The sequence below is a fragment of the Propithecus coquereli genome, unplaced genomic scaffold, assembly GCF_000956105.1.
Source record: "Propithecus coquereli isolate 6110/MARCELLA unplaced genomic scaffold, Pcoq_1.0 Scaffold427, whole genome shotgun sequence".
Lineage (NCBI taxonomy): Eukaryota > Metazoa > Chordata > Mammalia > Primates > Indriidae > Propithecus > Propithecus coquereli.
Window position 1 is genome coordinate 1,000,113 of NW_012150030.1, and position 13,997 is coordinate 1,014,109.

The 13,997-nt window shown below is 42.8% G+C and overlaps 1 protein-coding gene across 1 annotated transcript in view; it reads left to right on the plus strand.

Annotated features, from left to right (window-relative positions):
- IL12RB2 (interleukin 12 receptor, beta 2) overlaps positions 1–13,997 on the plus strand; it is a 67,030-nt gene that overhangs the window by 48,788 nt on the left and 4,245 nt on the right. Inside the window, exons 10-14 of the mRNA XM_012653759.1 lie at positions 2,193–2,291; positions 2,382–2,540; positions 6,699–6,836; positions 10,250–10,340; positions 12,938–13,037. Of these exons, the coding sequence (XP_012509213.1) occupies positions 2,193–2,291; positions 2,382–2,540; positions 6,699–6,836; positions 10,250–10,340; positions 12,938–13,037 (587 nt within the window). The remainder of the gene's footprint in view (positions 1–2,192; positions 2,292–2,381; positions 2,541–6,698; positions 6,837–10,249; positions 10,341–12,937; positions 13,038–13,997) is intronic.

The following is a 13,997-nucleotide window of genomic DNA, read 5'->3' on the forward strand; positions in this document are numbered from 1 at the left end:
GTCTGGCTGGCGCAGAGATGAGTGTTTTGGAGTGGGCCGGAATACAGCCCAGCTCCTGGCTTATAGGTTGGTGGAGCCTAGACTCAAGACCAGTCCTGTCCTGTCTGGGTGAAAACACTTTTGACCATACAGCCACTCCTTTTACAAATATGTAACATCATGGTGTCTAGAAAACTTTCCCTGATGCCTAGACTAACAAGGGTTCCTCTTCTGCATGCTACCATCTCACTGCCTCTAGGATTACTCCTTATTACTGATCGCTTGATGTTTGCCTTCTCCCACACTTGAGAGGTGAAATTAGCTTTCTGCAGAAAAACCACCTAAGAGATGGTTGATAAACGTGGGGACAGGGACTGTGCCCAAGGGTGCCAGGTTTGCGTGTATCTACAGGAGTGGTGGGAAATGAGCCTGGAAATTGGGGCCAGACTCTAAAAAGGAAATGAAAGTCTTGGGAGTGTAGGCTTCATCCACGGAAGGTTTTGAGGTGGGGAGCTGACATCATTAGGGAGCCTTCATATAAGAATTAGCCAGTAAAACAGGAGTCTTCAGGTCAGAACCAGGGAACGGGTTCCCTAGGAAGGCTTTACTCTGGGTGGAAAGGGAAATGCCAGCTCAGTTATGGGGCCACCTTGTCTTCCCCCCTCCGTTTACGAGAAGAAACCCACAGCTTCTGATGTAGCAGTTCCCAAGGCTCTACCCTGAACTCACATTTTGCATGGCAGAATGCACTGGAACTATTTGCCTAATGTGCTCATCTGGAACTCCCACGCCTCCAGTGGCACAGTGGTTGGTTGGCCCCTCCCATGCTTCAGGACAGAACAGCCAGGCAGTGGGAGCCAAAAGCTACTCACGAGCCCCTCCCAAGTGAAGTATGATTCCACATCCCATGTTGCCCTTTGGGCTTCTGGGTCTTGATGCCACCCGTGAGGAATCTTTGGATGACAAGACCAAGCTGTGTCCTTTTCTCTGTTTCACTTGGTTCATGAACTCAAATTGGAATTCACCCATGGCATGTGTTTTGATCTCGTCATGGTCTCCTCTGACAGTACTGGTTGCACAACGGAGTTTTATGCGCTGCCTACTTGCTGGAATATTTAAGGGGCAATGGGTTTTCATATAAAACACACACAATTTAGTAAATTATTCTATGATGTAAAATTCTTCTTCCTGAAGAAAGAAAATGTTAAGCCCTCAATAATTGTCAGTGTAGGGGACCCTAGCTAGCCATCGGCAGGGCATTAAACAGTATTGGAGAAAGTCTTAACTTTGGCCACCTGATGCTAACTAGTAGGGGTTATCTCTAGTTAACTAGTAGGGGTTATCTCTCTTTTTCCTTTAAATTTTAGGTTGGAATTTAAAGACATACCATGAGCAGTATTCATGAGAGGGTCCTTTTCTTCACAGGCAGTAGAAATCTGAGATTCTTAGAAATAAGTTTTGTCAGGGAAGAAGGACTTGCCAATAAGTTTCATGACTGACAGAAAATTGCAAAATGTGGCACTTTAAAAGTTAGAAAGGAGCATTAACATTTCCAGGTACCTTTCAAATCTTCCCAGCTATGAAGCAACTAAGATCTCACTGGAACACTGGGAGGGGGAGGAGGGAAACAAGGAGTCAGATTGCACCCAGCGGGCCCGGGCTAGTCATGCCCGGGTGTGTCATCTGCCCCATCAGATCCTGATAAGCATCATGGAATCAGAAAAGTATTGCTGCAAAATTCCAGCCTCACTTTCTTGTAAACAGCAAATGATTTATTTGTAGAAGTCAAAGTGTTTTTTTTGAAAGCAAGTTTTTTGGTTTTTTTTTTTTTCCAAAAGCAATCTGTGTGCATGTGTTTGTGTGGTCATAATATTTAAATTGTTTTTGGAATTTGAATAGGTTTTATCTCCTTCTTAATCACCATGACCTTGTTTGTTTACATGGAAAGAAACTCAGGTTGGCTGGTTGGTTGATCTCATATGTGGAAGTTGGGAACAGTGACTTCCAGAAGCCACGTCATGGCAAATAGGATGCTGAGAATTTGTGACATAGGTCATCCCTTTACCCTCAGTTTGGACTGTGCTTGAACCATTTTCCAACTAAGAAAAAGCAAGAAATACCTTGGATACATCCATATCAGACATTAAAATGACTCCCTGTAGTGACTCACTGATGATGGCATGCCTGTTACAAGAACTCTCTTTTCCTCGCAGAGAACATAAAACCCTACCTCTGTTATGAAATCCGTGTGTATGCACTGTCAGGGGATCAAGGAGGATGCAGCTCCACCCTGGGTAACTCCAAGTACAAGGGTGAGTCTTGGGACCTTTAGCAAAATTTTCCTTTAGTTTAATGATGTGGATTCGAAGGGTGACAGAAGCCTCCTGTGTTCTACTTTACAGCACCACTGCGTGGCCCCCACATTAATGCCATCACAGAGGAAAAGGGGAGCGTTTTGATTTCATGGAACAGCATTCCAGCCCAGGAGCAGATGGGCTGCATCCTCAATTACAGGATATATTGGAGAGAACGGGACTCCAATTCCAAACCTCAGCTCTGTGGTACGTGTGAGAACCAAATGCAATGAGGCCTTCATGTTTGGATGTCAGGAAAACACAAGCTGGTGTATGTGTATATCTACACATGTGCTGGCACCGTGCCCGGCACTTAGTAAGTACTCAATAAATATTTGTGAAATTAATTGAATGGAGAAATATAAAAGACATCTAAACACACACATGAAGTATTGAATATGTGTTATGTGCCCAGCAAATTGCTAAGCATACAGAGATGAAGTAAATGGACGAGCTGTCAAGTGCTTACTCCTATGGAGAGACAGCATTTCCGAAAGCCATACAGGCACTTCAATGCTGTGTAAACCCTAGAGGTTCACGAGGAATGCATTTGGACAACTTTTAAATCCCCACATTGGCAATTACCATCGTAGCATATTATCCTCTCCTCAAAATGGACAAAATCAAATACAGTTTAAGTAACCCTTTATGACCCATAATTATTCTATAACTGTGAAACGAAAGCAATTAAAATAAACTCTGGCTAGAGCATTGTCTCAAATGAGTTCATGGACCGCTCATTTGGTCAGCAACTCCAAGTCACTTGCCAGATTGGATGTTCCAATCTTTGATTTATTCAGATCTTTTGTTTTTCTTGAACTTCTCTTCACTTTGTAAGCAGCTGGCCTTCTTTCAGGAGCACTTATCATAAATAAGGAACATTTTTATTCCTTTATGAGAGTTATTAAGTCCAAGAATAATATAACAAAGCCACCCTGAGATGTAGCTGCCAGAGAGCTGCCTGCAGGGGTAATTTTTACCCAGGAAGCTTTAAGAGTTGGTATTCCCTCTTGACCTTAGGAGATTTGCAGTATGACTTTAAAAGCTAGTTAGTTTTTTATTATATAAATAATACTTGCACATGGTAAAAACATTCAGATAGTTCAGAAAGATATAAATGAAAATTCTCCCTTCCTTCACACTTAGGCTGTTAGCAATTCCTTGTGTGTTCGTCCAGGAAAAAAAAAAAAGTTTTAATGCATATTCAAGAATCTATTTGGGATCTTTCTCTATGATCTAAACCTTGCCATTATCTCTCAGTAACACCTACTGGAGAGCTTTCCACGTAAGTCCATGTGAATTTGCCTCATTCTTTTTCATCAGCTCCGTAGTATTCCATTATAAGGCCCGATGATCATTTGTTTAATACACCATTGATAAACAGAATGTATCACTGAATAGAACTGCTTCCCCCTAGGCCTGTCGGGGTAAATCATTTCTGAAATGCACCCCAAGAGGCGAACAATCAATTGACCTCTTCTTAAGCCATTTGAAACTCTTCATGTGAAATTTGCCCCCCAAATAATTCTCCTTTTGGCAGAGTTTAAACTGAGATGCCTGTTTACAGCCGGAAAGATCAACCTGATCAGTGGGTTCTTGAAGCTTCCCTCATGGATGTTGAAGAAAATATCTACCTTACATGGCCACAAACCTGATGACTCTAAATACCCCTTGTGAGGGTATTTTTAAAATGAGTTAAAAGACAAGAAAGAGCACAGACTTATAGTCCTATTTTATGCCAGTTTAGATTAAATTTTGTTTAATTCGGTAAATATTTGTTGATGAGTAAGACCCGTGCCCTATCTTCAGAGAGCTCGCAGCTATGGACGGAGATAGAAGAGTACACAAAAGTGATGTAACTGCTATGATGAAAGACAGACAACTGCCTGTCACATTTGGCAGCCAGAAATCATAGGCGAATTCACCAGGGCAGTTTCTAGAGAGTGGTAGGAGGTAGCAGGTAGAGGAGGAGGGAGAAAGACACCAGGAGAGATAGCCCTCATGGTAGGGAAGAAGGGGCCCCATCTTACTCGTGTTTTGGCACCACTGACCAGGCAGCAGTGCTAAGGGCACATGCAGAGTGCGGCAGGAGCAGAACACGTAGGGCACTCAGCCCTCCCCTGGCAGGAGAGGTGAGGTGTAGAGCCGGGGTGGGGCCTGGGCATCTGCATCGTAGTGAATTCCATGGGCGGTTCTGGTGCACGACCACCCCTCCAGAAGCTTAGCTATGTTGCCATGTGCACGGATGAACCAGTGGCTAGTACACGTCTTTACTGGAGGACGCATCAGACTTTGTTACTACCTGTTGTCTTTGCCAACAGACTCTAAGCATCATGAGAGCAGAAGCCATGGCAATTGCTCACTATTGTCTCCCCTGCATTTAGAATGCAGCCAAGCATGTGGCAGGCGCTTATAAAAGCAAATGGCTAAATACCGCCCTACCCTTTGTTAAACTCAACATAGATCATTAGGTAAAACTCATTTCCAGTAACAATGCAGTTATTTTGCCTGGTACCACCTGACCTTCCTACCTACAGCCTCTCAGATGGTTGGCAACAATCACATTTTCCTAAACTGATGTCTTCATCATTTAACCACTCCTAGTCTAAAGTTTCAGACTGCCAAGGATTGAATGGCCTCCTTTATCTCTGCCAGAGATCACGGCCCAGAGGCAGCAGGACCAGTATTTCCTGCTGGACGTCTTGACTTCTTTCTCCTATTACACAACTCAGCCTATTTTGCCAACCAAACTGCTGACACCATCCTCCTCACTGCTTCGCCCATAGAGGTTCTATTTTTGTTCTTCAAATATACGTGTGCGTATGAACTTCATCGGCCCAGCAAACCGTACAAATCCCTTCCCTCTGCTCCTACATCTCATTTCACTCCCAGAGCGAAGGATGCCCTCACCCAGTTGCACAGTCGACTCCCCGATGCTCGCTGATGTTTTGCTGCAGCAAGATGAGCAGAAGGCCTCCCTAAATTAATTTTTTAATCCCCTGCCTTAGGAAGAGGAAAAGGGCTTTTTGGGCTCAATCATATAGATTAAGTCTGTGCAAGCAATTTCACCAGGCTAGAGTAGACTTGGAAATTTTCCACAAGGACTTTTCTCAACAGAATGTAAAATATAGAAATTGCTCTGATATCACAGCTATTAAATTATTCGCTCAGACCTCAGCTGCTTTGGGTGGAATGGAGGTAATATTACAGGGCTCCGTGTTGCTAATTACCCATAGTACTCTGGAAGGGGATAGTGTTAAGGGGTCTCTTTTCACTAGTAGATAGTAAACTCTTTGAGGCAGATTCTGTGCCTTTGTATTGTCAATGCCTTGTCCAATGTAGGCACTCAATAAATATTTGTGACTTTTGAAATGAATTCAGCATGCAGGACGTCATCTGACTTTCCCTGGAGTTTGTGAGCCAGTATATGACATGCAGACACAACCTGCTGAGTTCTAGTTTCCCTTTGATCAGCAGCACAGGTGAGGCCATCTCATGAGCTGGCAGGTGCTGGCCTTGACTTTACCATCCTCCCGAGCTTTGGCGAGGTCACTCCAAAACCCACACCCAGCAGGTCACTGCAGGAGAAGATTGCCTATTTACTAAAATCTATCAACACTTATGTTTCTCGGAGGAAAAATAATAATATCAGTGCATTGCTCAAAAAACAAAATCTTCCCTGCAGAGAAAACTGCAGGGGTGTTGCGAGCATAAGGAACGGATAATCTAGGCTTACACCTGCCAAATAAGTCTAAGTACCATTGCTCTACTTTTTAATGATTTTATGTCAAATTGAAGCAGATCATCATATTAAGCCCTATAAGCTCGGGACCCAGAGCCTACAAAAAGAAAAGTGCAAAATCTAAATCTAAAAATCTTAAGTGAATGGCTATTTCATCAATTGCAAAATTTAGCTTTCTTAAAAATTCCATTACCTTGAAAACAATTTGTACATCTCATTTTCTCCTCAAGAATTCTCCAATATACCTGATAAATACTGGAAACAGTGTAGTCATAGGAAATAAAAGGAGTGACTATGGCTAAATAATTTCAAAATCAAGATGACAAAAATTCCTTCAAAAGATTTTGCCACAGAAAAAGTATTTAATTTGTTTGATATGGTATGGAATGAGATCTCCATAATAACAGTGTCTAGGGCCTATTAAAGTATTAAGTGCTGAGGAATTAGGACTATTTTCAAACAGCAAAGTGCTTTTTCTTTCAAATTAGATGAAGCATTAAAAAGTAAAAATGATTCAGGCATGTACAAGAAGCTATAAAAAAAAGTAAAAATGAGTAAAAGCCCATATTCAATCATTTCCTTTAATACATGCCTTTCTTCCTTTATCTTTATCTGTTTTTCAGAAATTCCCTACAGAGTCTCCCAAAATTCACATCCAATAAACAGCCTGCAGCCCAGGGTGACATATGTCCTGTGGATGACAGCTCTGACAGCTGCTGGTGAAAGTTCCCAAGGAAATGAGAGGGAATTTTGTCTGCAAGGTGAGAGACAACTTTAAAGATGGTATGTCTACCCTTGATTCTTACACAGCCATGCATTCGCACTACCACTGGCATGGAGATTATCATATGTTCTTTCATTTACTAAGTACTTTCTTGCTGTCACACTTTCTTGTTGTCACTCTTTCCTCTAACTGGTATACCCTACCACTCCATTGTCTTCTTGGAGACAGCATCTACTCATGTTTCACAATTTAGCAAAAATATTTCCTCTTCCAGGAAGCCTTCCCAAATGCACCTCCATATTCCTTCTATGATGCACTGCATTTGACCCTTACTCAAAACTCTGAAACCAGGCTGGGTGCGGTGGCTCACGCCTGTAATCCTAGTATTTTGGGAGGTCAAGGCAGGAGGATCACTTGAGGACAGGAGTTCAAGACCCAGTCTGAGCAAGAGCAAGACCCCATCTCTACAAAAAATAGAAAAATTAGCTGGGCATGGTGGCACGTGCCTGTAGTCCCAGCTACTTGGGAGGTTAAGGCAGGAGAATTGCTTGAGCCCAGGAGTTTGAGGTTACTGTGAGCTATGATGATGCCCCAGCACTCTAGCCCGAGTGACAGAGTGAGACTCTGTCTCAAAACAAACAAAAACAAAAACAAACACACAAAAAAACTCTGAATCCAGTAGGCAAGGACTGATAACTGTATATCTCTATCTTCAAGGCCTTGAATGGTGCCCAGTTCGCAGTACTTGCTCACTAAATATCCATTCAATGAATGATGGGAGAATTACATCGACAATAGCAATAGAGGCTATTGCATATCAGGCAGTTTTATGCAACAGTCATTCTGTTAAACACTTTGCTGGGATGCTGTAGCAAAGTACCACAAGTGGAGTGGCTTAACCAACAGAAATTTATTATCTCACAGTTCTAGGGTCTAGAAGTCCAAGATAAAGGTGTCGGCAGGGTTGGTTCCTTATGGGGGCTATGAGAGAGAATCTACTCTAGGCCTTTCTTCCAGCTTCTGGAAGTTTGCAGACAGTCATTGATGTTCCTTGGCTTCTAGATCTCTGCCTCCATTCTACATTCTCTGTGTGTCCAAATTTTCTCCTTTTGGCCGGGAGCGGTGGCTCACACCTGTCATCCTAGCACTCTGGGAGGCCGAGGTGGGCAGATTGTTTGAGCTCAGGAGTTCGAGACCAGCCTGAGCAAGAGCGAGACCCCGCCTCTACTAAAATTAGAAAGAAATTAATCGGCCAATTAAAAAAATATATTTAGCCGGGCATGGTGGCGCATGCCTGTAGTCCCAGCTACTCAGGAGGCTGACTCAGGAGGATTGCTTGAGCCCAGGAGTTTGAGGCTGCTGTGAGCTAGGCTGACGCCACGGCAGTCACTCTAGCCAGGGCAAAAGAGTGAGACTCTGTCTCAAAAAAAAAAAGAAAAAAAAGAAAAAACAAATTTTCTCCTTTTTATAAGGACTCCAGTCACATTGGATTAGGGGCTCACCCTACTCTAGTATGACCTCATCTTAACTAATTATATCCACGATGACCCTATTTTCAAATGAGGTCACATTCTGAGGTATTGGGGTTTAGGACTTCAACATATGGATTTGGGGGGCACACAATTCAACCCATAACACATACTTTTGCTAATTTATCCTTCCAAAATTACATGGCCCATACTACCAGGCACTCAATGTGAAATGAATAAAAGATGAGGGATTTTTCTGCCTTTTTACAAGTGAAGGAACTAAGGTACAGAAAGATTACCCAAGGTCATGGAGGTGTTAAGTGGCAGAACTACAAATCAAACTCAGATTTGGTTTCTCAAATTAAGTTAAATTTGAGTTTATGAATAAGTGACCCAGCTAACATGGGCTTCTCTTCACCAACCAAGTTACGCTGTTCTCTTCTGCAATGTTCATTGGCATCTGCTCTCAGCATAAAACAAGCTGTTCTCATTCTGTGGTACGGAGCATCTGGTTGATCATTCAGGACTTCGCTGTTCTATGTATGCCACTGGGAAACTCCGCCGGGAAAGTTGACAAGCCCTTTTCTCACCTCCCCAGCACGCCCATGAAAGTTAACTTGTGAGCAATTAAGATGGATTAAGGACTCAGCAGCTTTCTCCTGGTGCTACTCCAAACATGTCCCATCTGCCCAGGAAGGAAGGCAGATCCTGAAGAATTGTCAGATTCCCCTGATTGTGTGGGGTAGAAAAAAGGTTGCCTCCATGAATTCCCCCATTCAGTCCTGTTGACACACCCCTCCCGGGCCTAACAGGTCTCTGGCCTCTAATTCCTCCTGCTCACTGTTCCTCCCAACCTGTCCTTCACTCAATCAGAAGAAGAATCTTTCTGCAAGCGCCCAGATGCTGACATTCCATCTCTTGTCGTAACTCATCAGTAGTTTCCTAAGGGCCTTCAAGCTAGAATTCGAACTGCAGGATCCTCTTTACCCACCTAGCTTTATGCTTTGCCACACATGTCAGCAGACTGCCTGCAGCTGCCTGAAAGTACTGGCTGTTCCTTCTTTCCACAGCTGTGCGATGACATTCTCTTTGTCTGGTCTGGTCTTCCTTGTCCACTTAGCTGACTCCTATTCATCCTCCAACTCTAACCTTTTGACATTGTGCCTTTTGCAAAACCTTCCTCAGCTACTCCTGAGGCAGTTTCCCATGCTGTTCTCTGCGACACTGACTATGAGTATTGGACATACCCCTGTTTTCACACCTGTCCCATGGCATTGTGGTTTACTGCTTACATGTTCACATATCCATCTCCTGGACTACACTCATGACTTCTTTAGACAACAGAGCCTATGTCTTAGTCATCTTTGTATCCCAGCTCCTAATAGAACCTGGTACATGGTCAGTACTTAATGAATGTTGGATGAATTAATGAATAATTCCAACAGGCAGTGAAATGCTGTGTAGTTCTCTTCATGGGAAGGAATAGGCACAATTTCAAAGACCATAGCTGGATAGAGGGCATGTCCCATGGGTTAGTCAAATTAATAGCTATATATTCAGGAAGCTATATTCAGAGACATTGCCCTATGCTTTAAATAAATCATCTCTAATCTTCATAACAACCCTCAAGGTAGACGTCATCATTCACATTTTATAGATCAAGAAACTGAGGTCCACAGATCACATATCTGTTAGTGGCACACCTGGGACTAGAACTCAGGGCTCCCAGTCACCAGTATGCTTTGGATTCCATACCTCCTTTCTTCTGCCCCTGTGAGAGGCAGGGCTGGTGCTCTTCTTAGAACCATAGAATCAGTCCCCCTAGGGCCCCTGGTCCCTCACTGAATGGACAAAAATGCATTGGCCTGGTTACTGAGCCCAGCTGCCCAGGAGCTGTGGGTAGGGCCCAGAGCATTCACCCAACAGTGTATTGAAATGTTCCCTGAAGATAACTCAGTCACAAGATTTACTAACTTTTCAGGTAAAGCCAATTGGAAGGTGTTTGTGGCACCGAGCATTTGCATTGCTATCATCATGGTGGGCATTTTCTCAATGCGTTACTTCCGGCAAAAGTGAGTTGGTTACACCTTTCAATTTGGTAAATGTATTTATTTTTTTAAATGATAATAGCTGTTGCTGCTATGAGTCAGGGAAATGGATGCCCTCATACATTGCATGGTGGCAGACTAAACTTATTCAGCCTTATTGGGTGACAGTATGTGTCAAATTTTTTAAAATATAACTCTGGACCTAATAATTCCTAACTAGAAACTTATTCTAAGTATGTCATAGATGTCTGTAGATACTCAGTGGAAAATATGTTCACTGAAATACTGTTCACAAAAGAAAAATATTTGAAACAGCTTAAATACCCAATGATAAGGAATCGATTAACTAAATCAAAATATAACTCATACTGTATTATGCATCCATTAAAGATGATGTAGAAAATTAAATGATATAAATGATATTTGCTATATTATGTTTAAAAAGCAGGTTACAGAACAATATGTACTTTCATTTCTTAAAAATAGTGCATACAGGCTGGGTGCAGTGGCTCACGCCTGTAATCCTAGCACTCTGAGAGGCCGAGGCGGGAGGATTGCTTGAGCTCAGGGGTTCGAGATCAGCCGAGCAAGAGTGAGACCCTGTCTTATAAAAAAAAAAAGAAAATAAAATTTAAAAAAAAATAGTGCATACAGACATACATATGCAAGCTTTATCAGCATTATGTTTGGTGATATTAATATAAAAAGCAAAATTAATATGACTTAAACTAGCTAACAGTTTCTCACTCAGGTAAAGGAAGTAAACTCAGGTAAAGGGCTGGTGTGGTAGCTCCGCAGTCATCAGGGACCTAGGCGCCTTCCATTTTTCTGCTCCACTGTTCCAACATTAGCTTCCTCAAGTTCACCTCAAGTTCACCAACGGCTACAGGAGCTGTTGCCATCGTGCCTGCATTCTACCACTACAGGAAGAAAGAAGAAAGGTGCTCACACTTCCCGTTTAAGGAGCCATCAATAAGTCACACATGACACCTTTGGTAACATCTCACTGGTCAGAAATTGCTGACGCAAGGGAGGCTTAAAGTTGTGGTCTTTTAGCCAAGTTCATTGTCATCCCAGTAAATCAGGGTCCTCTTCCTAAGAAAGAGGGGAAATGGATATTAGATGGCAGTTACTCCTGTGGCCCCAGGATATATACCACAATATTAATAGTGTTTATATCTACGGATAGAATCATAGGTGATTTTAGGTTTTTTTAAACTATTATTTCCTAAAATTTTCTTACTAAACTTGTATTATTTTGTAAAGAAAAAAATTTTAATGAGTTAGTTATTCAATACAAACCATAGAATCGGTCCTCCTAGGGCCCCTGGTCCCTCACTTCAGATGCTGTGCAAAGGAATAGAACAGTTTAAAATAAAATTAGCTCAAAGTCATTCTACTAGCCATTGAACTTGTCCACCAGGCTTTACATTTATTGAAGATCCAATGTGTGATAGATACTTCAAAGCAAAGCTCACTTTCTAGGTAGACTTTGCAAAAGTTTAATTCAGAAAGAGTCAGCTAGGATCACATGCATCCTCTTCATGGACATAGCGAGGATCAGTTAGGATGAGGGCTAAGCTGCTGTTTCAAAAAAAAAGGACCCAAAATACAGTGGCTTAAATGAAATAGTTGCTTTCTCTCCCGTGTAGTAGTACTGAGGGCAGCATCCTGGTTCTGCTCCACATGGTCACGTGGGAACCCAGTTTTCTTCCATCCTCTTGGTCTACCATCCCTGGGACACTGCCCTCGTCCGCGTCATCTGTGCTAAATCACAGACACCTCGCTCACGTTTCCCTGGAGAAGAGCTAGTCACATGGCCACATCTCTTACTTCAAAATGTTAGACAAGTTGTAGAAGCACACTTTTCTGATAAAACATCAAAGCTTATCAAAGCCAAGTCATTAAAGATGTTTCATATTGGTCTTGGACTTCCAAAACATAGTCAAAATATTTCAGTGACATGCATTTATAAGAAATATTTGTAAGGATTTTTTTTTTCTTTTACGTCAAAAAAGACCTATATTTCCTCTGATCACCAAATACAACCACTGTTAACAGTTCAGATATTTCCCTATAATACTTTTTCTTGGCATTTTTTTACATGGTTATATTCAGGCTATTTATACCATTTTGAATCCTCTTTGATTTTGGGTTGTTTTTTTTTTTAACTTTTACCTTAATAATTTACCTGTCATTATGAACTCTTTGTAAATATTCTAATTAGCTAAATAGTAAGAGTAGGGACCATGTCTTCTTGTTTTCTGTTCTTTCCCCAATGTGTAGCATTGTGCTGGTCACATATCAGGGAGTCAATTAATATTTGTTGAATGAATGCATGGCTGGATAGTGACGGATTGCTAAACATGACGCTGAGCAAATGTTCCATGGTTTATTTAGCAAAGCCCAAGCGGCTGCATCTTAACTCCTTATCATCAATCCAAACTTCACAGAAAACTACTCCAGCCTTGGATGATGCATCATCTTTGCTTTCAGTGTTTATATTTTACTTATTTGCATGCAAAAGCAACCCCCTCACTGAAATCACTGCGCCGAGAATCTGTGCTGCTGTGCCACTGTGTGCACACGTAACTGAATGTCACTCTTTTCTTTACCTACAGGGTGTTTGTTCTCCTTTTGGCCCTCAGACCTCAGTGGTGTAGCAAAGAAATTCCAGACCCAGCAAACAGCACTTGGGCCAAGAAATATCCCATTGCAGAGGTAAGGGATAATGCCTTTGTGTCAGCTGAGGGGGTTCTAGTGGTCACAGCTAAGTACTCTACCGCAGTTACGAGGAAGCCTGAGTGCTGAGTTCCTGCGGGTGAGCGGAAGGCGTTCGTGCTGAGCTACACTGAGTCATCACGCTCACTTTCTTCCTGGACTCCAGAGCAACGGATGCACAGGAATCTTCTGAAGCTTGTAACCAGAAGACTAAAAGGCCCATAGCTTTTTTGTTCCTCCATATGCCTTCCATTCTCTTTCCCACCTTTACTTACTTCAAAAGGAATAGGAAAGCAAGTATTTTTTGCCATTTGCTGAGCATTAGCCTGAGCATTGACTCATCCAAAATTCAAGAGAATTGAAGCTTTTGACTTTCCTGTCTGAGCACAGAACAGATAAATAGAACCCACACTGTCTCGGCTTGGGCAGGAAGCCAGTACGTCATTCCATTGTGCAAAGAAAAGGTTTTAAAGAAGGAAAGGTTGCTCAGCTGACAGATGAGAGCACTGAGAGTAGAGGGAGTGAAGGGAGCTGCCGCTGACCAGGAAAAGGAGGCGAGAGCAGCTCACGGTGCGCAGGGCGGGCCCTCCCTGGTGGAGGGTCTGGAGGTGATGGCATCTGAGTATGGAGCAAGACTGTATCTAAGGGGAGAACAGGGGAGGGAAGCGCATGCCAATATTCCTCCCATCGCCTGGGGCTTTCTTGGGCCTTATATCCCTTCTCCTCCAAGCTTCTTCTCTTCAACTACCCAGTGTGTGCTCTCATCCACACCCTTCCTTGGATGAAAGCCAGGGTTCCTGGCCTCTGCTCAGGGACGGAGCCGATCCCAGCCACGTCTGCCTTAGGAATTTAAGTCACTACAGTTTAGTGCCTTTGGATTCAGGCCTTGAGGCCACCCCTGCCTCCGCCACTAAGTATGTGTGTGCCTCTTGGACAACTGGCCCAACTATCAGAGTCCTA